A 24,767-nucleotide genomic window follows, 5' to 3' on the forward strand; every position below is an offset into this window, starting at 1 on the left:
CTCTACTCTCTGACTTATCTCCCTGACTTGCCATCTCCTTCTATTTTTTTCCTCATGTTCAAATAATCTCAGGAAACTACATAAGCAGATGTCTAACTGGCAAATGAGATGTTAGTTCCTACTGCAAGCAGACATCCTATTTTCCGTGAGTAATAAGTAAATTTTTTTGGACCTCACCTCACTTGGCTGGAGGTGGATGCAAAACCACTTTACTCCTCTATCTGTCACCTTCTCTGATCATCTCTTTTTATAGAAGGGTAAGAAGATTAGCAAGTAAAATACTTGACTCTTTTTTGTCCTCAAATTTGGGTTATAATCACCAAACTTGGGGCAATATGAAGGCTTCTCTAAGCATAGTAAGTATTGGTTAGGAAAAACAAACCACAAAAAAGCTATGTTTGTTCTATTTATTGTTTCCAAGGTAAATATATTATTAGTTGCATTAACTTTTGGATTGTGTATAAACCAATTTGGACATTTTTTTTCCAACACAAGTTGCATATTTCTCACTTACCCATGATTGCACCTTCCAGGCAAATGGGTATTATTGGCAGAAAGAATTAACCCACATATTAGTCTCCTGCACTTCAATTTAATCAACCAAGTGGAATAAGGACTGTTAGCTAATAAGTAGTTAGATCTGGTCTTTGCAGAAATGTATTTCAATACAGACCTCTGAATGCAGTAAAAGAACCTTACATAGTTTTGTTTTTAAGAGTTTTCCCATTGGGGGGAATAGGGGAGGGACAGCACAGGGTGGGGGAGTTGGGGAGAGATAGCATGGGGAGAAATGCCAGATATAGGTGAAGGGGAGGAAGGCAGCAAATCACACTGCCACGAATGTACCTATGCAACTATCTTGCATGTTCTTCACGTGTACCCCAAAACCTAAAATGCAATAAAAAAGTAAATAAATAAAAAGAAGAGATTTATAGGTAAACAACAACAAAAAAAGGGTTTTCCCATATCAATTTTTCCAAAGTGAGAAATAAAGGATTTAGTTAGAATTTCTTGTCCCAGATACAATATACTGAAGTCTTAGTATGTTCCATGCTCTGTTCTTATTTCAGGATGTGCTATACTACCCTGCTCAGTAACGTAGTCCATTTTAATAAAATAGCATAAAATCTTATTATACTGGTGACGTCTCATGTTTTTATGAAGCTGTATGTTTTCGTGAAATTCATATTAATAGGTGTCAGAAAGTAGAATTTATTTTTTAAATTTTTATATTTTCTTTATGCATATAAAAATGCCATCACACTAGAGGTAAACTAAAGAACAGCCTTGGTGTTATAAAGCACTGCCTTTTAAAGTTGTAAAATGTAATCATTATGGAAATCTACCTCTTTCACAGCATTATATTTGTTGTTTTAAACATCTCTACATTATAAACCTTGGATTTACGTTGCAAGTACATTTTGTTCCCTTTGTTACTAAACAATGTAGCTAAACAGATGATAAATAATTTACTTCAGAATCATCAAAATTGACACAGATTGTCATATTAGATACTTTAATATATCTATATTATCAAACTAAGTTATCTTTGCATCAACAGGAATAAAGAGCACCCTGTCACAAGATAACTGATATGTAATTCATTCTTCACTATGTAGTAAAAGTGTTTACATATATATAACTACAGAAATTTTTGCACATAGAGATATTTTGCACAAAATAGAGATATTTTGACATTTTTGGGAAAGAATGTCATTTAAGTTTGTACTTGAATAAGATTAATAAATGACTTAAATATAAATCTCTTTATTGATATTCTATTTTAAAGAAAATAAGAAAATATATTAAGTCACTATATTATTTCCAGGAGATTTTAAAGGTCTAAAATAAGCAACCAAAGGTTAAATCTAATTAAAATTAATGCACTTTATTTAATTCCATCATCTACAGAAATAAAGTCAGTTTGGTTGCAATCAGTTTGTTGTCTGTATACTTCCCAGGATGCTTTTGTGCACTCATGAATTACATTATTTCACAATGATTGCAAATTTCATTTAAAAATTAAAATATTTAAATGGTATTACAATTTTGCTTTTTCTATCAGTGTTAGGAATCTAGAGTTTAGCCACTGAAGGTCAAATAAATAATTCTGACAAATTGTAGCCTATGTCATTGGAAAGATAAATATAATTTATGGTACAGAGGTATACGGGGTACAAAGAAGCTTCCAAAACAGGTGAGGTTACAAAATAAACAGCTAACACACAACTTTATATTAATGAAAACTTATTCTTGTAAGTCTACAGATAGAACTAAATGTACAGATGCAGCATATCTGGAAAGAAAAGTATTTGAGAACTCTAGATAGAAGTAATTAAAAAAACATTAAGACACCTCAGTATACCAGGAAGATGCTTATGCATTCCACTTCTCGAATAGAGAAACTGCCTCAACACTGTAGGTCATCAAGCAGCAAATTAGAAATCTGAGTTCTAAGATTAAAAGTTGCAGACACAATATAAAGCATGGTAATCAATTTTCGACCACCAGATGAAACAAAAAGCTGTTTGCCATTTTCAGGGTAAGAAAAATGGCCACCAAAAGTGGATAGAATGGGAAAATGGTACTTGGTTTTTAAGCATTACTGGCGAGGATAATAAACAGTGAACATTTTGAAAGGCATCCACTTCAACGAGAAATTAAAAAGCACACTAAAGTTAAATTTAAAAGGTTGACTGTACATGGAAGTAGCTTAAATTCTCTGCCCTTTAATGTTGGTTTCTCCTTCAGTTACTCTAATGTGGTTTTTTGAAGTGTTCATTTAACTCCCATTATCACCACACACTCACACACCAAAAAAAAAAAAAACCCTAAAATCGTGTTAAGACTTTTCATCTACTTTTTAAACTGTCAGGTTACAAAAATAAATTTACCTATAAAACTGGAGCTGCACTCCTGGCTCTTTAACACCATTATTAAATAAGTTATATCTCACTGACTTTAAACTGTTCTACTTCAGCATTAATAAGATTTTACAGCTACATTGTACTTTCCCCACTCTCAGATCACAGCCTGCATGCTTAGTGAATACCATATGCTCCACTTCTGTTCAAATTTCATGCCATTGTACATTTACATTTCAATGCTATATCTGTACCTTTAGTCTAGAACCTTGTAGTGAATTTTCTAGGAAAGTTATATTCCATAAATATTAATACTTAGACACATAGGAACTTAGGAAGCTCCTATTGCTGTTATTTACATTTTATCATTTGCCCTTTTGAAAATAATTATAACTAGGACGTTTTTGCTGTCTCTCCATGTTGTCACTTGATTTCTTCTCAAGTATGCAAACTAATCTTACCATAACTAAAATAATCTTTATTAGTAAAATAAACCCATTAGGGAAAATTTGTAATACATTCCAAATACATATAAAAGCAAAGTTATATTTTATCCTGCCCTGCACTTAGTCTGAGTAATCGTCTATTAATCAGACTGTTGGTCTGATTTGTGATCTCAATGTATTCAAGTTTATATTCTCCAAACTCCTAATACGGTACCTTACATATGTATGCAAGTGATGATACTTCACAAATGACCAAACCATAACAATATTTTAACTCTTTATTAAATGCTATTTTCTTATTCAGAGTTTACATTTTGAGCAAACAAAAAAATTAAAAACACATGCTTGCAAATCCTGAACTTACTTCCAACAGTTTTAAGGTATCTTTTAATAATGTTACTACATTTACTACCCTATTATTGTAGGTACTACCTATTGACCTCCTCCTGTAAGATATAAAAGAATTTTTTCACAGTGGATTTCCCAGAGTTGCTTATATAATAATATTTCTATTTTTAATTCCTCTTTTGCAATGTTCTGACTGTCGTGTGTACAAAGGAAATTTAGCAAATATATGAATCAGGTCAGACACAGGACAATAAGGAGTGTTCAAACTTGTATTAATTGGTTGTTGGATGTCTACTGAACCGCAAATTCAAAGAAAACAATTCAAAAGGAGAAAAGAAGTTGACACTGTTGGCAGCCAAATAAAACCTATCTCCCAGTAGAATTTGTCTCACATTCAATCTCTGATTTACTAGGTACTTTTTAACTTACCATACTTAAAATTCTGTTCCACTAACTATAGACACAGTCTTGATTTTTCTATGTTGGAACCTGGAGATGATATTAGCTACCTCTTCATTTCTGTATCCTGTCCTCACTTTTATTTCAAGATTTATTTGCTGTTCAGTCATTTTTACAGTGTTGGGCTTGTAAATATTTGTATTTTGTTTATTAGCTATCATTCGATGACTTCAGATTTAAAGTAGAGAGCCTGTGAGCAGTGATTACATTATGATGATGATTACAGTAGAGTTCACTGCAGACTCGAAGGGAATGCTACAATTATATGACCTCATCTGCAGTTCCCTGAGTTACTCCAGAAAGAATGTTCAAATAATTTTTCTCTACTTTCTGACTACCTATTGCTCTATATTACAGCACGTTTTAATTTGTTTTTATGGTAGACTTTTTATTTCTTGGAGTTTATAATTTTGTTTTCCAGCTGGTAGCAAAAAACAGATGCATTCCAATTTATATGCTGTTTTTAATTTATTCCAATTTCTTGCTGAGACCGAGTACCTGACTTTTCTAATTTGGACCCCTTTTTAGTGGTAACTTTTAGGAATCATTAGTTCTAGCTGTGGCGCAGACATGTGGCATGGGTTCCATCAGTCAGATACAAATGTAGGCATTTATTTTGGAATTGAGATAAGGAAGGAAACAGGTAGGGTAGGAAGCATCCATTTTGTTGCAGTAGATGGCTAGAGAGGTACTATTGTTCTGGGGGTTTCAGAGGCCAAAGCTCCTTTATCTGGTTAGTTGCTTGGTGTGGGAGTGGGAATTGTTTATGCAATTTAACATAGAAACTAACGTTCTTGTCTTCCCAGTGACTCTGTGACTCTCCCTATTCCTTTATATTTCTCTTTATACTTAAAAACTAGGCAATGGATAGTCTTGTCTAAAGTTTAAAAACTCTGATCAATACTGACTTTTTTTTTCCTCTTTCCTTTTCAGAAATTTTTCTTCATCATTAGCGTTTTATAATTGGGCAAAGCTACGCATCTAGGAGTGGTTCTTTTTCATTTATTATGACTCACACTCAGGAGACCCTAACAATTTACAGGCTCGAGTCTCTCCTCTTATACTTTCTAGCTACCATTTTCTCTGTCCTCTTTTGGAACTGTTACCAAATCAGATATCATCTCTTTTGGATTGATCTCCTGTGCTTCTAGTCTTCTTGCTTAAATATTCCAACTCTGCATTTTTATCTAAAATCCTCATCATTTCTATGAGAGTATCTTCTAAAACAAGATATATATATATTTTTAATTTAAGCAATCACTCCTCTAATTTTAACAGGTCCTTCCTCTCCCTTTCTCCACCACGACTCTTGTTCTGTTTTGAATCTTCCTGGGAATAATAATTATTATTATTTTAAGTTATTTTGGATTTGTGTATTTATTTGTTATGGTCCCTTTTTCTCCTTAATACCGAAGGGAAAATCAGTACCTCCAGAATCATAGTCAACAGAATTTAAGTTAAATATTTAAACCTGTACAGAAACAAACTACATAATATTTTATTCCTTTGAACAATCATCAATCACCACCCTTTAGAGTACTTCCATATAGTCTTCTAAATAATACTACTCTACTTTTCAAATGCATGTTTGAATTTCTTGTTAATGTACTTTTGTTTTCACTTACTGAAACTCTTCTTGTTTCCAAAATATATATTTGACTCTCCTTTTAAATATTATAGTCTTGATTTAAAAAAAAAAAATCTGTTTACTAATGAGTATAAATAACACCCAACCTTAGCTATAGACCCCAAACAATTTCAGTACAAATAGAAGTAGCTGCTCTCCTTTGGCTGGATAGACGTCTCTCATCTCATCCTGCATGCTGACATTCAGCAAATAGCAAGAGCCATATTTCAAATTTGTAGTACAAGATATAAGGATATTAAATGGATTCCTTTGCCTGTGAATATGATTTATTAAAATGGTAGTTTTTACCTTTTAGTAAGCAAGAAGAAATTAGTCTACTCGGTCTGGGACCTCTCAAATACCAGATTATATAGAGAATTGGAACCCAGCTCCAATTATCTGCTAAGGTGTACTTTATTTTCATCAAATATTCTAGGAGAACTTTTATTTTTCTTGATGGTAAGTGTCTGGGTAGACTTAATTACAGGGAAATGGTACTGTGATTAATGAAAGAGATGTAAGTCATCATTCAATATACATTAATTAATATCTGCCCTCTTTTTGTAGGCATCTTGTACCCCAAAACTTCACTGTGGACAGGAATTTTGTCTTACTGTATCACCTTCTAAAGAAAGTCTGGGCAACAGAAAACATTGCTTTGTTTACTTTCCATCTCTCAGAATTTGATTCCACTCTCACCCTTTCTACTTCTTTTTCATTGATAAAAACTTACAGTTTTTTTAAAAAAATTCTTTTACATTGTATCAATGGAGTCTCATAAGAGAGAGCAGATAAATGCATAAGGTTTATAAACTACTTGGAACCAGGGTATGGAGCCAAATAATACATCACCTCAATCTTTAGTGCATTCTTAATTTCATTTATTTAACTAATAATTATTAAAGATTTATGTTGTGAAAAACATTACAGAAGGTTTAAAGATAAGCAAGATATGTTCTCTGCATTGAATGAAATTATAACCTCATAAATAAAGAAAAAAAATACATAATAACTACTCCGGCAGAATATAGTAAAATCTATGCAAGTTCATAGAAGGAAGAAATCACACTGAATTGGGGAGATTAAATATATTCATGAAGAGAGAATTTTTGATTTAACAAAACCTTCTAGGAAGGCAGAGGAAACAGAATTTAAAAAAAAAGATGTAGAAGGCGGAAACCACAAAGTATATTTAGGTTCTTGTAATTTGGAGTGCATGCTATGTTTAGGAGAGTCACGAGAGATAAGGATACAAAAATAAATTAGTACTAGAGCACAGACAGCCTCAAAGAAATAAAGCAGATATATTTAGATCTAATTCAATAATGAATGCTGAGCTGTTAAAGGCTTTCCAAGCATGGGACTGTCACAAAAGGGGAAAATTCAGATTTCTCAGAATACGTTTAATAGAATATTGTTCCTGTTGAACTTTTAATGAGTCTGCTTAGAAAAACATTTTTCATTTAGTCAAACAGATTTTGGGATACATCTAATAAAATGTCTTTCTGTACAGATTTTCAGTACACACTGCATTATATTAAAAAAAAAAAGTAAGGTTGCTGAGGCAGGAGAATTACTTGAACCCAGGTTGCAGAGAATCAAGACCACGTCACTGCACTCCAGCCTGGGTGACAGAGTGAGACTCTGTCTCAAAAAAAATAAAATAAAAGTAAGTTAAAGAAGTGTATTATTTTCCTTTCTTGTGATTACCCCCACTCACATCTCCAGCCTTGTACTAGTTTTTTGTTTTTTGTTTGTTTGTTTGTTTGTTTTTATTGTTGCTCTTGTTTGTTTGTTGCCATGGGAGAGATGGAGAAATGGAGAAAGGACAACTGGGGATTACATATCATCATTGTTAATTCCCATGATCAAAGAAGCAGGCTTCTGTGGAACTGGCAGAATTATCTGCATAGTGACAACAATAGCAGTTAGTAAATGTGTTCAAGTAGAACCCATGGTGTTCCCACCTCTGGGATGTTCTTCAGCCAGTGTGATCCCCTACAATTCATATGTTGAAGCCCTGTCTCCCAGTATGTCAGAATAGACTGTATTTGGAAACAGGCCCTTTGAGAGGTGATTACACCAAGACTGTGGAGGTGGGCCCTCTTCCATCTGAGTGGTGTCCTCCTAAGAAGAGGAAATTTGGACACACAAAAGACATCAGGAATGTGGGTGCAACAGAAGAAACGCCATGTGAGGACACAGCAAGAATGCAGCCATCTGCAAGTCAAGGAGAGAGGGCTCGGGAGAAACCAAACATGGATCTAGTACTCCTAGCCTCCAGAACTATAAAATATCAATTTCTGTCGCTTAAGCCTCCCAGTCTCTGGATTTTTCTATGGCAGCACTTGCAAGCTAATACTATGGCCATGAAGATCCATGGAATTTAGAGCAGAATAGTGAAAGTAGGAGAGTTTTAGAAGAGCAAGTACTAATCATTATATAGTGTCCTGACGAAGTAAAATTCATATCCTACAGAGGAAAGAAAGGGAAGATTATGGGACAGAAATAATAAAAAGGCCTTTCCATGTTGTTTGCAAGTCCACACAGCAGAAAGTTCCACACTTCCTCCTGGGATAGAGTTAGCTGAACAGCAGCCTATGCAGGGGCATGAAGTAGGATTAAAAAATTGGTTGAATTAGCCAGGTAAGAATGAAAACCATGCAAGCATCCCCCACCACACACACACACACACACACACACACACACACACACACACACACGAAGATGAGAGTTTGACATAGAAAGGGCCTATATATCTTTCTCATACATCCATTGATGAGGTAATGGATATGCCCCAAAAGTTACCTGAGGGAGCCTAAGGAGACACCAGAATGATGCAACTAGACAGCCAATCAGAGATGACTGAGAAGCTGTTGGATCCCAGGAGCCCATTCATTAAAAAGCTCTGTGAAGTAATAAGTAGGACAGATGTGTGTCCTCAGAACAAGAAGTAGGCATTGGACTCATGGCTCACCAGGAAGCTTGCCAGAAGACGATATTAGCTGTTGTCAGGAGCAAGATAATGAGTAGCTATACTGTCTACCTGAGAAGTTTATGAGACCAGAATGAGTCAAGGACCCATTACACACCCATTGATAAAGGGCATTTCCCAGCTTGCTGTAGTCAGAAAGTCACCAGGTTGCTAGTGATTTGGGACTGTAGGAGTGGAAAGGAGATACGGGGTTTGGAAAAGAAGTCTGTTAATACTTTCAAATCTGACCGAAACCACTGAAAAGCACATATTAATCTATTAATGAAAACAGAGGCTCAGATTTAAGAAAGTTATGTCAAAGTTCAAGTTTTATATGTCAACTAATAATTCGCAAATTTATAGCAATCAAACACATTAAGGCTTTAAAGTGTGTGTGTGTGTGTGTGTGAGAGAGAGAGAGTCACTCTAAACAGAAATCAAAATGCCTTTCATCCTCACTGGTACTCTATTTTATCTACCTAAGGAGGTGGGTGACTGAACTAGATTTGCTAGGTTACAAAATATAGTCCTCTGTCACAGTTTTTGAGTGTGAAACTTCCAAGGGAACTAAAAATAGTTCATTTGAGCATGCTCCCCTACCTTTTTTTTTTTTTTGCTTTCTTGCAGTCAGTGTGGTAATTATAATCCCTATTACTTTTAAGAAACTTTCTCTGCCTCCCACATGACAGCTGATTCCTGGGGCTTCTGCGAGGAGCTCAGGATTAAAGGGAAAAAAAGTCTTCCTGTCTCTACCTCCTTCCCTGCTTTCCTCCTGCTTGTGATCTTTCTTGGTCCTTTATTTGTTCTGGTGATGGTAAATGACAGTGGATTTTTATTTTCCCTTATCACGGTGTTTCAATTTGGAGACTCTGGATGCTAAAGTATAACAGACAAGGAAGATCTCATGGCTAATTTGCATCTGAGGTCATTAGCCTAATGGACAGAGAAACATCGAAGGCTTCTTTCTGGTGTAGTTCAGATTCTTAGAGATCTGCTTGGAATTTGCGTTCAAAGCAGTAAGGCAGCACAAACCACTGCTTTACCTGACATTTGCTGGCCTTTGTTTTATCCAAATACATATTTTCTTAAAGGTTTTGCTGGAGGAAGTCCTCCAGACAAAAATACTATCTCCAAATATTTAAAACCCCCTCAAGTTAAGCTGACTAATATGTTTTAAAACAAATTTTATTATTATACTTTAAGTTCTCGGGTACATGTGCAGAACGTGGAGGTTTGCTACATAGGTATACACATGCCATCGTGGTTTTCTGCACCCCATCAATCCTCAGTCTTTCTTTGTTAAAGACTTGAAATTTTAAAGAGTTTCAGGCAGTTATTTTGTAGGATGCTCTCAATATGGATGTGTCTGATGTTTTCACATGATTAGAAAATGCTGGCAGGAATATCAAAGTAACTTTTTAGTGCATCATATGAAAGACAACATGAAAATATCTTTATCGATTATGGCTACCTTGATCCCTTGATTAAGATGGTGTCTATCAGGTTTCTCCACAATAGATTACAAATGTTCCCTTCATAGTTATTAACTATCTAAAGGAGACATGTCAAAAGCACACAATTATACTAGTTCTCCTCAAAATTTCACTCCTGATATTAGTACCCATTGAGGAATCACAATTACTGTGTAGTGTTTGTCTAATGGTGACTTAATGTTTTTCTCTTTCCTACTACATTTATTAATTAGAATTCTTCAGTAAGAAAGAGCCATGCCTTACCCTCTATTTATTTATTTATATTAGTATGAACTACTGGATATTTTATTTTATGGGTTGAAATCTAATATTATTATTTATTTTCTTGCCCAAATTATTCCATCTTAGCCCACTAGGACCTCCTTCATGTTAGTTCTTTTGACAGCCCCCAGACAAATTCCTTACTTTCTGCCACCATAACATTTTTCAGGCTTATTTTGTATTTTTCCCTGCCCCACTCCTGGAATCAACCAATACTCCAAAAAAGCCTGAATCTATCTTTTTGTTTGTTTGGAGGGAGTCTTGCTCTGTTACCCAAGCTGAAATGCAATGGTGATGTTGGCTCACTGCAACATCAGCCTCCGGGGTTCAAGTGATTCTCCGGCCTCACATTCCCAAGTAACTGGGACTATAGGCGCCTGCCACCACGCCTGGTTAATTTTTGTATTTTTAGTAGAGACAGGGTTTCACCGTGTTAGCCGGGATGGTCTCCATCTTTTGATCTGGTGATCAGCCCACGTCAGCCTCCCAAAGTGCTGGGATTACAGGTGTGAGCCACCATGCCCTGCTGGAGCCCTGGATTTTTATATTGAAGGATGATGTCTACCAATCAAGAAGATCTGAGCCTTAAGTGTTGCTAGGATTTGAATATGTTCCCTAAAGTTCATGTGTTGGAATCTTAATGCCCAATGCAACAGTGTTGCGGGGTGGGGCCTAATAAGGCCTTATTAGTTCACAGGGCTCTGCCTCATAGACTGGATTAACATCCTACGGATGGAGAATGCGTTTGTTATAAACTTGAGTTTGTCCTCATTAGCTTTCTTTTACACGTACTCTGTTGGCCTTCTGCCTTCTGCCTTCTGCCATGGAATGACACAGCAAGTAGGTCCTCACAAGATGCAGCCCCTGAATTTTGGACTTCCCAAGAAAATAAATCTGTCTTCATAAATTATCCAGTCTCAGGTATTCTGCTATGGCAACACAATTTACTAAGACCTGCTTGCTCATTGCTACTAAGATGTCATTGCCTCTATTCTGTCTCAGAGAAACAGCCAGGTATTGTATATATATACTAGCAGACATACACAGATGCACATTTGTATTTCTGCTTCTTTCTTTTTTGTATATATACATCAAAAATCATGAGTTTATACTGATTCCAATCTCATCCACAAGAACTGTCACAAATTGGAGGAGATTAAGGAGAAATAATAACTAAAGGCAATGCAGGATCTTAGAGTTCTGGAACAGAAAATAGACATTAATAAAAAAAGAATAAAATTTAAATAAGGTCTATAATTTAGTCAATAATACTGTACCAACGTTAACCCCTTCTTTTGATAATTTATGAAAAGTAAGTGTTAAGGGGAGTTTATATTTGGGAAGGGTATGTGTGAACTCGGCTGGTTTTCCAACTTTTGTTGGAAGTTAAGTTTAAAATTGGTTCAAATTAAAAGGCTTTTAAAATGTCATTAAAATACGTTTAACCTACTATTTCCAAACTTTCTTGAATACGTAATTTTATTTACCAGGAAAAGTACTAACACCCATCCAAAAGCATTAATTGTGCCTTGGAACACAATTCTGGCATCCACATGGAATTACAGAATCACTTTTTACACGGCATACACACAAATTAATTACATTGTATTTTGGCTTGATGTGTTTCCATTGTGGCTGCAGATTTTGCAAAACTATTAAGCAAACTCTGATGAAATAATTATTTGAAAAATCAAAAAATTTTCTTAGGATTAAATGCTTATGATAGAAAACTGGACAAAATTTTATACCTAGCAATTGAATACAGGCATAATGAAACCTTGAAAGCTAAGCAAACAAATGTAAATCAGGTATTCTGTTTTTCTTTTCGATTTTTAAAGATACCAATTACGTTGAATACAACAAAAAACTTAACAGCTAATGTTTATAAGAATTTTCATTTCACAGAGAGCAATGCGGTAATATCTAGATCTGCTGTTTGACCTTATTTGTGAAAATAACACTTTCCCAGTAAGTTAATGAAGAACTTCTTATGAAAACCACCTATGAGGAACATATTTACAATATTGTAACTTTTTTAAAAAATTTTTTATTGCATTTTAGGTTTTGGGGTACATGTGCAGAACATGCAAGACAGTTGCATAGGTACACACATGGCAGTGTGTTTTGCTTCCTTTCTCCCCTTCACCCACATTTGGCATTTCTCCCCAGGCCATCCTTCCCCAGCTCCCCCCCCACGCTGCTGGCCCTCCCTTTTTCCCCCCAATAGACCCCAGTGTTTAGTACTCCCCTCCCTGTTGTCTATGTGTTCTCATTTTTCATCACCCGCCTATGAGTGAGAATATGCGGTAATTCATTTTCTGTTCTTGTGTCAGTTTGCTGAGAATGATGTTCTACAGATTCATCCATGTCCCTACAAACGACACGAACTAATCATTTCTGATTGCGGCATAATATTGCAACTTTTTAAAATCTGCAGGTCGGGCGCGGTGGCTCAAGCCTGTAATCCCAGCACTTTGGGAGGCCAAGGCGGGTGGATCACGAGGTCAAGATATCAAGACCATCCTGGTCAACATGGTGAAACCCCGACTCTACTAAAAATACAAAAAATTAGCTGGGCACGGTGGCGCGTGCCTGTAATCCCAACTACTCAGGAGGCTGAGGCAGGAGAATTGCCTGAACCCAGGAGGCGGAGGTTGCCATGAGCCGAGATTACGCCATTGCACTCCAGCCTGGGTAACAAGAGCGAAACTCCGTTTCAAAAAAAAAAAAAAATTAGTTCTGCAACAAAAGCAAATTTGCTTCCCCTTTTAAGATATTTATAAAATATAGCATTGGAATTCTTAAATATTTTCATCCATTCAAAGTACTTCAAATATACATTCATATCATACACCACCTGATTAATATTTGAAGCCTTGTCTTTCTTTGGTCTCATCAATCAAAATAAAGTTTTTTCAAAATATCCTTGTAACAATGTGTTATCAGTATTTGAATCAAATAGTAACAGTTATTTGCTTGTACTTATAGAAGTTAACAATTATTTTCTCTAATACCTATCTTTTTAATCTTTATGTCTTCTGCTTCATTTTCAAATAAATGTATCTTATTTAAGGCCTCCTAAATAATTCTTTCTTCGATTCTTTATATAGTTAATTTGCTCCACATAAACTTTCAAATGATCACTAAACACATATACCTTTTAAGCAGACAAAAGAATTTTATACTTTCTGTAACTCATGATGGCTTTCTTCTATAAAACTCTTCTATGGCTGAATAATACGTCCCTCGAAAATAAAAAGGTCCAACATGATAGGTATTTGAGTCGCCTTTTTTTTTTCAAAATACATTTAATCCTAATTTCCATAATATTTAAGACAGTGAATCAAAAGATTGGCCATGGTTGCTGTTATTGCATTCTGATACCTATTTGTTCATTATTGTCAGTGTTCCAAAAAACATCTAAATAAAATTATGAACATTTACTCTCTTATAGTCAGAGATTGTGATGTTTGTTTTGGTATAGACCTAGGAATATTCTGACATATAAAATACCAGCAAGGTGTGGGACTTTTTTCTACTCCATCACAAATAAAACACGTGGTTCTGGGTATCCTGTCTTGTCTTCTCCTGTCTCTCTCAAACTGCCAATTCTAACACCGAATTAAAAGACTGACTTTTACTTGTATAGATTCTAATTGATAGAGATTAACAAAGCCAATGAGACAACTATAGACCAATTACTATGGTTGGGCGTGGCTACATAATTTTCAAAGTAATCCTGTGAGTTGACTTCATTCAGTTTCAAGGCTTGAAATGATGTTTATATGTTGATGACAGCCAAATTTGTATGTTTATCAACATTCTTGTAATGGCCTAGGAGACTCTATGTGACCTGGCCCATTGTCTCCTTTCAGATCTCAGCTTTTATTAACTTTCTCTTCCTTCATCTCTATTTATGCATGTCTTCTTAATGTTCCTCAAGTCATCATATATGCTTGCACTTCAGAGTCATTGCTTTTCGTTTTGACTGGAACACTCATATCTCATATTTGTGCATAGTCATGACTTTAATTAGCTCAGGTCATTGATGAAATCTCAATTCCTTCATGGGGTCATACAATGCCTGTCATTAAAGTTGAACCCACTGCTACATCCTTGTGCTCTTCATAGCCCTTCCCTAATTTATTTTTCTCCATAGTGCTATTGCCTTCAGAAATATTTGTATATTACTTATTATTGTTTATTATAGCTCTCCAATTAGAATAAAAACTCCTTGAGAGCAAAGATTTTTCTGTTGGTTTCTTAATTATATCCAGAACACCTGAAATCATTCTGTCACACAGAAAATAATTAGTAAACAACTGAATAAATAGATTAGATAAAAATTATTATCTCAACTTTCCACATAATATGATTGAAAATTAAATGGAGCTTGTAATTGGTTCAATATTAATTGGGTTTGGCAGTTAATGAGTCAATCATTTCTTTCTGCCAAAACCAGTGTTCTTTCCTCTATGACACATTTCCTCTGAGTTTACAGCATGCCTACTACAAAACAGAGATAATTTCGTTTGTGATTAGGATTTGTGATTCCCAAAGTGTATAATGTTGGTTGCTGCCTTAATGAGATAATTTTCTGTATCATACATTTTATAATAATAACATGACTGGTTTTGTTTTTCAACAGGAAATACTAAAATTCAGGTAAAGAACTATAAAAAATAATACCATAGTAACTATACCACAGGTATGCTACGTAGTATTTGTTTTAGTAGAGCCAAGTTTGCAATACTAGAGTTGAGCTCTCTCTTTAATGAATGTCAGTGACCTTCAGGGTACTTCAGATATAAAACTTAGGCTATTTACCCTTTTATTCCTGTGATATGTAACTTAATGATTTTTAAAAAGTAAGCATCCAATTCTAAATTAATGTGTGTATACATTTGTATGGAAATATATGTGTACATTTATATATTTCAATCTAAAACTACGTAGCAAAATAAAAAATATATTTTTTAATTTAAAACTATTTACATAGCTAACAGATATAACTAGAAGCAAGCCCACATTTGAATTTCTGAAATATACTTATATCCTTAATGCAAAATTGGAAAGCATAGTTTTCTTTGTTATGTATAATTTTTAATGATAATTACAAATCTGTGACAAAATGACAGATACTGAAGACTACTCTAAAATGTTTTATAAACCACTCTTCTCTTGTCTCTCTATTAAAAAGCTAGAAATCTAAAATACTTAGTGTTTTGGGATGCTTGCAATACATCTGGAAACATGTGACATGGCTCAGGCCAATTACATGTTAAAAAGCAATGAGTGGAACTCACGGAAAGCCATAGCCTCAGCTGGCAATAATCTGCCCCTTTGACATGCTCCCATTTTCGTGCCCAGAAGAAGAGCCTGAAGCAGATAATGCATTTTATGATTACAATAAGACTATAGGGTAAAGATATAGGAATAAGAAAATAGAACAAAGGGCTCTGATGACATCATTGAGTCTGATAGCCTTCTCTGGATGCTAATCCCCATAGTTTTTAAGGCGTAAAATAAATACCACCCCTACTTTCGGTGAGATATTACGTTATATGGGGCAGAACACATTTTTAACTAATGCAGTATTCTTTATTACACAGAAACAAAATTAGTGTAAATCACCCCTTGCCTCACCCATTAACTACTAAGGAATAAATGATTTTCCCTTATCCTGCAGAAACATTCCAGGCTCTGGATCCCATCTTTTACTCCCTTGTTGCATTTTCAATCTCTTTTTCTTTAGTGGTATTTATTCAAAATTTAAAAATTAAAAGCAAACAAAAATAAATATTGCATATGTAGAAAAAGCTTTCCTTAATATTTCTGTGCAGTAGGGCTTTCATTATTTTTCTTTCTTGGATTAATGAACAAACCTAATGAAGCAGCAATCTCCAGCCACACTTTATTTCTTATCATCTTTTCATTTCTTCATACATTCTCACAATAAGAAAATCCCCATTGTCAAAACTTTTTTCAGAAGTCCTCAGAGACCAGCATCCAAAATACTTGCTCAGTCTCAGTCTAGAACCATCAATATTGTTGACAATCCAGTTCCTTTTAGAAATCCTATCTTGGTTAGTTTTATTTTATTATGCTATACCTATCTTTGCTTTCCTTTTCTTCACTCTACTTCCTAGAATTAATAAATTCCTAGAAAACAGTCTCAAGTGGTCATTTTTCTCAAATCCCCGCTACTTCCTCCTTCACCTCCTTGAGCCTCACTGGCACGATTTCCCCTCCTCGGGAACCAAGCATGCAGCAATTCCCACCACATCATGTCTTCATTGGAAAGCAAATACATCCAATATTAAACCGCTTTTCCTTCTGGCAAACTATGCACTTCATCATTTTCTACTGTCCAGTGTCAGTAGGTGAGGGGATTTTCTTTTTTTCTCCCCTCTCTCTTTTCTACACTTTTATCTAATCAGTGGCAAAGTTCTGTAAGTAAGTAGTATTTTTCTTATCAATTCTCTCTTTTTCTTACTCCTTGATTATTACTGAGGTAAAAAAGATCACCTTATGGATGAGACTAATTATACTCACGAAAACAAATTGAAAGGTAAAAACAATGAATAGCTAAATTTTTAGCTGAGATGTCATCAGGATGGGCCAGTTGAATGCTTATGAACTGGACTGATAATCCAGCATTTCCTTGTGGAAATCATTATGGCCCATGTTCAAAGGTGATTTTTGTCTAAAGAATAATTTATATTCATTAAGAATAAACTTATTTTTGACAAGATTGTCAAATAAATCAAAATGCTAATTTAATTAACAACAAGACAACCACTGCCAAGAGCACTGAAAACCCAAAGGTAAATAAAGTGAGCAGGTCTGAAAAATCAGAAAGAAAAATTGTGAAGCATTAAAATACAGAATAAACTTAAAAAATATAAAGAACACAGTTATTTGAAGTCATCTAAGTTATTTTATGACTGACAGATTAGGTAGAACTGGAATGAACATAATAAATAGAAAAAGAAAATGTAAGATCATAAGAGTTTTAATCAGCCTGGGGAACTGTATTAGAGCACCGGCTAAGTTGCTGGAGAGACCACTTCAAACCCACTAGGATGGTTATGATTTAAAAAAGCAGGTAATTACAAATACTGCTGATGATGTAAAAGAAATCATCCTGACACACTGATGATGAGAATCAAAGTGTCGTAACCTGTTGGAAAAAATACTCTGACCGTTCCTAAAAAAGCTAAACAGAGTGACCATATACCCAGCAATTCTACTCATAGATATAGACTCAAAATAAAAGCATATGTCACACAGAAACCTTTTCACAAATGTTAACAACAGCATTGTGAAAATGTCAGAAGCAACCCAAATACCCACCAACTGATGGGTAGAAAAATAAATGTGATCTATTCATGCAATGAAATATTATTCAGTTGTAAAAAGGAATAAAGTGCTGGTGCATATTACAATATGAATCAACCTTGGAAAACATTACAGACAATGCTCAATATTTGGGTGACTAGTACACTAGAAGCCCAATTTCTACTATTATGCAATGTACCCAAGTAACCGACATGCACATATATCCCCTGAATCTAAAGCAAAACCAAATTATTTAACATTCTTTATGTTCATTTATTTACTGTATTCCAAAATATGCTAAAATTATTTCAGCTGAGGATGATAGCCTAGGTCTGTAATCCCAGCACTTTGGGAGGCCAAGGCAGACAGATCACTTGAGCCCAGAACTTCAAGACCAGCCTGGGCAACATGGCTAAACCCCATCACTACAAAAAATTAAAAAAATTAGCCAGGTGTGGTAGCACATGACTGTAATCCCAGCTACTGGGAGGCTGCAGTAAATCTATAAAAACCGAAGTAGACTGTGGTTGCCCAGGCCTGAAAGAATTGGCAGGGGAAACATAAGGTGACTCTAATGAGTAGATAATTTCTTTATGGGGTTCTGGAATCACTTAGTGGTGATGGTTGGATAAGTCTATGAATATACTTTTAACATAATGGATTGTAAATCGTATATTATGCAAGCTTTATTTCAACAAATCTGCTATAAAAAGTTACTATGGAGTTCTCTTTCCCATCTTGCAAGATGGCAGGTGAAAAATTTGAGAAGCTGGATACTAAAGAGAAGAAACCTGAAGCCAGGAAGGCTGATGCTGGTGGCAAGGTGAAAAGGGTAAGCCCAAGAAGGGAAAGCCCCATTACAGCCACAATCCTGTCCTTGTCAGAGGAATTGGCAGGTATTCCCCATCTGCCATGTATTCCAGAAAGGCCATGTACAAGGGGAAGTACTCAGTTGCTAAATCCAAGGTTGTAAAGAAAAAGGAGAAGGTTCTTGCAATTGTTACAAAACCAGTTAGTGGTGACAAGAATGGTGGTCCCCAGGTGGTTAAACTTCGCAAAATGCCTGGGTATTATCCTACTGAAGATGTGCCTTCAAAGCCGTTGAGCCTCAGCAAAACAAAACAAAACAAAAAAAACCCCTTCAGTCAGCACGTAAGAAAACTGCGAGCCAGCATCACCCCCGGACCACTCTGATCATCCTCACTGGAGCCACAGGGGAAGAGGGTGGTTTTCCTGAAGCAGCTGGCTGGTGGCTTGTTACTTGACTGGACCTCTGGTCCTCAATCAAGTTCCTGTACGAAGAACACCCCGGAAATTTGTCATTGCTGCCTCAAGCAAAGTTGATATCAGCAATGTAAAAATCCCAAAACATCATACCGATGCTTACTTCAAGAAGCAGCAGCTGCGGAAGCCCCCAATTCCAGGAAGGTGAGATCTTCCACATAGAAATACGAGATTACAGAGCAGCACAAGATTGATCAGAAAGCTGTTGGCTCACAAAATTTTACCAAAAATCAAAGCTATTCCCCAGCTCCAGGGCTACCTGTGATCTGTGTTTGCCCCGACGAATGGAATTTATCCTCACAAATCGGTGTTCTAAATGTCTTAAGAACCTAAATTAAATAGTTATTATGGTGGATGACAGCATTTACTGTGACACAGTTGTAAAAAATTTTGCAAGTCACTCTTAAGGGGAATCCTTAATTATACAACAATGTTGTCAACAACATTGCTTTCTTTTTTAATAAGGCGAAATTTATCAGAATTTATCGGGGAAAGTCTTATTTTAAGGATCACTAAAATTCTTTTCTAACTTATATGAACTATAATTCTTTTTCACCAGGCAGTACTGTCAATAAATAATATTTACTAGAAGCTATACAATGTAATTTAACTTCAGTCCATGAGTAATGAGCTCTGTTAGAGTTTATGGAAATTATTTTATCATTCATGTATACAACAATTAATGAAGTTGGACTAAATAGTCCCCATTATAGTTGTATGAATCTGTCCAAAGATGTTATGAAAAAATAATGAAGACACTTGATGACTTCTATGAATGTTCATTTAATTGGTGTTAAAATAATTTTTAGTACTTTATTTAATTGCATCAAAATGACAAGTACTTTCTACAAAGAAAATCAATTTCATTCCTCATCCTGTTGCATCCTTCCTATTGCACAGGTTAAAGGCTTGTAAATGTACAGAATAAAAATATTCCTATTTACAACTTTGAGAAAATTGCTCCCAAGAAACTCTTTTATTATTATTATTATTATTTAGACAGAGTTTCGCTCATTTACCAGGCTGGAGTGCAGTGGCATGATCTCAGCTCACTACAACCCCTGCCTCCGAGTTCAAGCGAATCTCCTGCCTTAGCCTCCTAAGTAGCTGGGATTACAGGCATGCACCAGTACGCCTGGTTAATTGTTGTATTTTTAGTAGAGACGGAGTTTCTCCATGTTGGTCAGGCTGGTCTCGAACTCCCAAACTCAGGTGATCTGCCCGCCTCGGCCTCCCAAAGTGCTGGGATTATAGACATGAGTCACCCAGCCCGGCCGCTACGAAACTCTTACCATCCCAATTAGGCAATTAGAAGTAAGATAGAAAAATCTAATTTAGAATACTATTAAGGATTTACTACTTCTAAATTAACAACTTATCCATCTATAATTAAATCCCAAGAAAGAATTTTCCTTTTTCTGGATTTATTTGATTTGACACTTCACTTAAACAATTATCAATTAAGTTACTAAATCTGAGTAATCATAACCACTAGCATGAGTGAAGTTTACTTAGAAAATCAACACTGTGTCTGAAATACAAATTCAAAATATGACAAGGTATGAAATGAAGCGCATTTGTCTCTTTAAATAAGAGCAATGAGTACGTTCACTGCTTACATTTTCTTTGATCATCCAAATAAGAAACAACTTCTATACTTCATAAAACTCTCAAAATAAACAAACAAGAACAAAAGAGGTTCTGATGGTACAACTTTCTCCTACCTTGAAGTGCATATAAAAAGTGATTTATACTGCAATTGCTAATTTTATACAACTACTTTGTTATTATTCTACAATCATTATAAAATTATGATTTTGAGATCAATTGTGTACATTAAGCTTTCAGACAAAACTTACCCCCGGAACAGAAAAATCTGACTTTAAGTTCTTATACTAACTTAGAATCCTTTAATTAAAATTTTCATTGCTGCATAAGTATTCATCTTTGAAAGAAAAATCATGGCCTAATCCTAGGCCTAGCAAATGATGCAGACCCTTAGAATTCATTAATAAGTTGCAACAAACTATCTCAAGACTGCTGAGAAAAGACAGCAAATAACTGTCCATTTTCTATGTCTTGGATTCCTTATTTATTTATCCCTTTATCAGATGAAGATAACTCACACAAATTCAAATATAGGTACATATTCAGCTGTAAACTTTGGCCCTCTACATTTCTAAATCACATTAACTGCTCTTACTTTTTAAAATATATTTTAAAAGGTTATCTTAAAGAAAAAAATATACTTACTGCCCTCTAGAGGTATGAACCAGTAGTGTAATAAGTGTAGATGTTGCTGGGCATATACAGTTTAAAGCTAACATGGCGTATTTAAACTCTTCTTCACAAACAACATGATCTGTTTGAAATAAAATAGGTAAATTAGAATAATTTACCTTTGGAGAGTAATGTAATATAAAATTTAAAACAGAATGAATAAATTTGCAAACGTCTCAATAAAAGCATACTTGTTTTAGAGATGTTTTTATTAGTGCAATTTTAACCCCAGAAAATACGTCTCCTAAGAGAGAGTACTAGAGTATGGATTAAGTGACTGGCATAGAGGTCACTCCCATCACAACAAACTTAACAACTTTTGCTGAAATGCTTAACCCTATCTTAACAAAATTAACAAATTTTGGTAAAATGCTTAATCTTCCTATGCCTAGCAGGTGGGTTTGAGGGGTAGTCTAAAATACATCAAATACTTTATAAAGTCTCTTTAAGTTCTGATCATTCTATGGTATAAAATACAACAGTACTGACTTAGAAGAGTATTCATTTACCAAATTCATAATGACACAGCATAAATTTTAGAAAGCAATGATTAAAAGATTTAGCAGAGAACATGTGCCTAGCATAGAAGAAATGGATTAGATACTATGAAAATAACTGCAATATCGAGCAATAGAATTTGCTAAAGGAAATATAAGTTGAAATTGTACTTTAACTCCAAGACCTAAAAGTCATAAACTCAAAAAATGATAAGGTCCAGCCAGAAAACATAATAAATGGCAGCTGAAATGCAATGACATCAAAATAACAGACAGTTTTAGAAATGACAGCACATGGGAAGTTGCAGGCCACCTTTAAAGGGAATGATGTTACTCAGGCCAAGTACTGTCATGCAGGAATGAGGGCCCAGATACCAGGTATTCTATTTTCTGCAGAAGTCATATTTTCAAAAAGTGATTAAATATTATTTATTTCAGAAATAATAAAAACCTACTCTCCCAAATAAACAATTATAGCTGGTATTAAAAATAAAGAGAAGATTTAAATTTCTAAGAAAATATATATTCTTAGGCAGAAAAATAGCAGTTTTTGCAAAATTAAGAAATAGAAGATCAAATTTGTCAGTGAGCCGGATCGATAAAATGAACACATGACACCATAAATTTACAAGGAAAGGAGAAAAGGTTACATGGGAAATGGTTTAGCAAATGCTCAGGACAAACACTGACCTTAGTTCTGTCCTGTTTTATAATATGATTTAGGACATGAGAAGCATACTACTCTTTTATTTTGCTTTCATTTCCTTTTAAAAAATTGTTTCTCTTTCACATTATATGAATGAAAATATATACTATGAATATATGTCAGGGTTTAGTCTAAAAATATCAAGTTTATTCTAATAATCTCTCTCCCCACACCCACTTGTCAATACGTTAAAATTTACTTAAAAAGTTTAAAAAATACATAACCAGATTATTTATTGCTTTGCAGGAAAGGCAAGCAGATTCTAAATACAATTTTGAATGCAGAGAAGTGTACAGAACATTTACAAAAGAACAGAGTCTTTAAACCACCATTTCAGTATATCTCAAAATAATTTTTGACTGTGTATGCCCAATCTGTGAAAACAGAGTGACAAAACTGCTAAACCCAGAGTGTTATTACTGTAGAATCATATGACATCAATACATAGGGAACCCATAAATTTCAAATCAAAAATTAGAACAGATGATCTGAGAAAAATATGTACATTTATTATGACATAGATAGAATTTTTTAAATTTCAAAATATAACAGAAAATTTGGAAGGTATAATTACCATATATGCAATGTAGCATGCAATTATGAACTTTTCCTTACTACAGTGCACACATCATATTTCTTTCAGTAGGGGAACATGAGAAAACGTGATGCATGTGTGATACTTTGAAAATATATCATTTTATTTTTCTTTGATAGTTGAAAAACTTAAAAAAAATAGGTCTCTTCCCTTTTCTTCAATAAATGTGTGCATCTGAGTTTGGAGTGCAATGGCTGTGGGAAGACTGTGCCATAAAAACTGTACTAATGAAAACTGGAAGGAAGCAAAAGACTCCTAAGTTTCAGGTAGTCATTTTTGTATTTGCATGTGTCCTTTTTCTACATTGGTAAAACTTTTACAGTGTCCATCAGCACTTTCAACAAAAAGTATATATAATACCATCAATGGTGGTAATTTTACACATAAGCACAAAGTATGTATGTACTGTTCCACTGTACACTAAATTATCTAGGGATGCAAATGCTGTATAAATTAACAGAAAATTTACTTTATTATGTTTTGCATTGTATGTGAGTCATGAAAAAATTTAAGATATTTAATTCCTATATGTTTCATATCAGTCAAAAGCTAGCACCTTGTCATTGATAAAAGTGTCTCTTTTTTCCATTGCCTTCCATATTTGTGCCTGAGTGTTTACATATTAAAAAAAACATGCTTTTTCTTATTATTTCCCTTCTGTTTCTCTTTCATAGAATTAGAATAATATATTAATTTTTTAAAATTTTCTGTGTATAGTTATATTTACCTAAATTTCATTTCAAAATAGTGTAGGAAGTGTTGTGAAATATTTATTATAAAAAGGGAGTACTGGATCAGAGAAAATAACCATTTTTTAAGATAAATAAGTTAATATATAATTATCACGAAAGCCTTTGTTAGACAAAAAGTAAATTCAGTACTCTTCATTAACAAAAGCTATTTAATTTCTATGAATAGAAAATACAAGGAAAGAGATAAGACAGAACATTCAGCTGTATAATAATCTTTATTTGCATGTATCACAAAGTGCTAAAACTCAACCTGCAAAATAGAACTGATTATATACCTAGACTTCTCCTCTCAGGTCCAAATCAAGGACATTTTTAATACTAACCACTAATCCTTAGCCTGAATTAAAATGCTGAAATATTCCTTCATACTAATTGCCCCTCATTTCCCAAAACATTATAATAGCCAAAGTTTGTGGATCATGCAATCAAATTCCCCTCTCTCTCTTATTTCCGCATTGCCATTCTCACTACTTACTACAGGTTTCTAATATATCCATAATTCTTAAGGGTCAGATATCAAATTTCAGAATTAAAAAAAAATCACATTTTAGAAAGGCAGTATGTTTCACCTACCAGACACTATATAACCTCCAAGGAACAATCTGTTCCTAAAAATATTTCTGCAGCTAAATGTGTGAATATTTATACTAAGTAGAAAAAAATAGTGTTAAATAGCTTCTTGATAGTTCAGTGCAGAAACTATCACCAAATAATTTCAGGTTTTACCACCAAGAATACAAAAATACTTTCATTTTTCAGAGATCCTGGTTTTGGAATTACAGCTAAGGGATTTGGACTGTTATTCAAACTCTGGTGTTCTTTCATGTAAGCTAACAACTT

At 34.4% G+C, this 24,767-nt stretch overlaps 1 protein-coding gene across 20 annotated transcripts in view; it reads right to left on the reverse strand.

Moving 5' to 3' along the window:
- The window catches only part of KCNT2 (potassium sodium-activated channel subfamily T member 2), a 430,036-nt gene that overhangs the window by 117,447 nt on the left and 287,822 nt on the right, over window positions 1–24,767 (reverse strand). For all 20 annotated transcript variants that reach the window (XM_078355173.1, XM_078355170.1, XM_078355168.1 and 17 more), the window contains exon 14: window positions 21,351–21,459. In XM_078355173.1, the coding sequence (XP_078211299.1) occupies window positions 21,351–21,459 (109 nt within the window). The remainder of the gene's footprint in view (window positions 1–21,350; window positions 21,460–24,767) is intronic.

This window comes from Callithrix jacchus, chromosome 18 (genome assembly GCF_049354715.1).
Source record: "Callithrix jacchus isolate 240 chromosome 18, calJac240_pri, whole genome shotgun sequence".
Taxonomy (NCBI): Eukaryota; Metazoa; Chordata; class Mammalia; order Primates; family Cebidae; genus Callithrix; species Callithrix jacchus.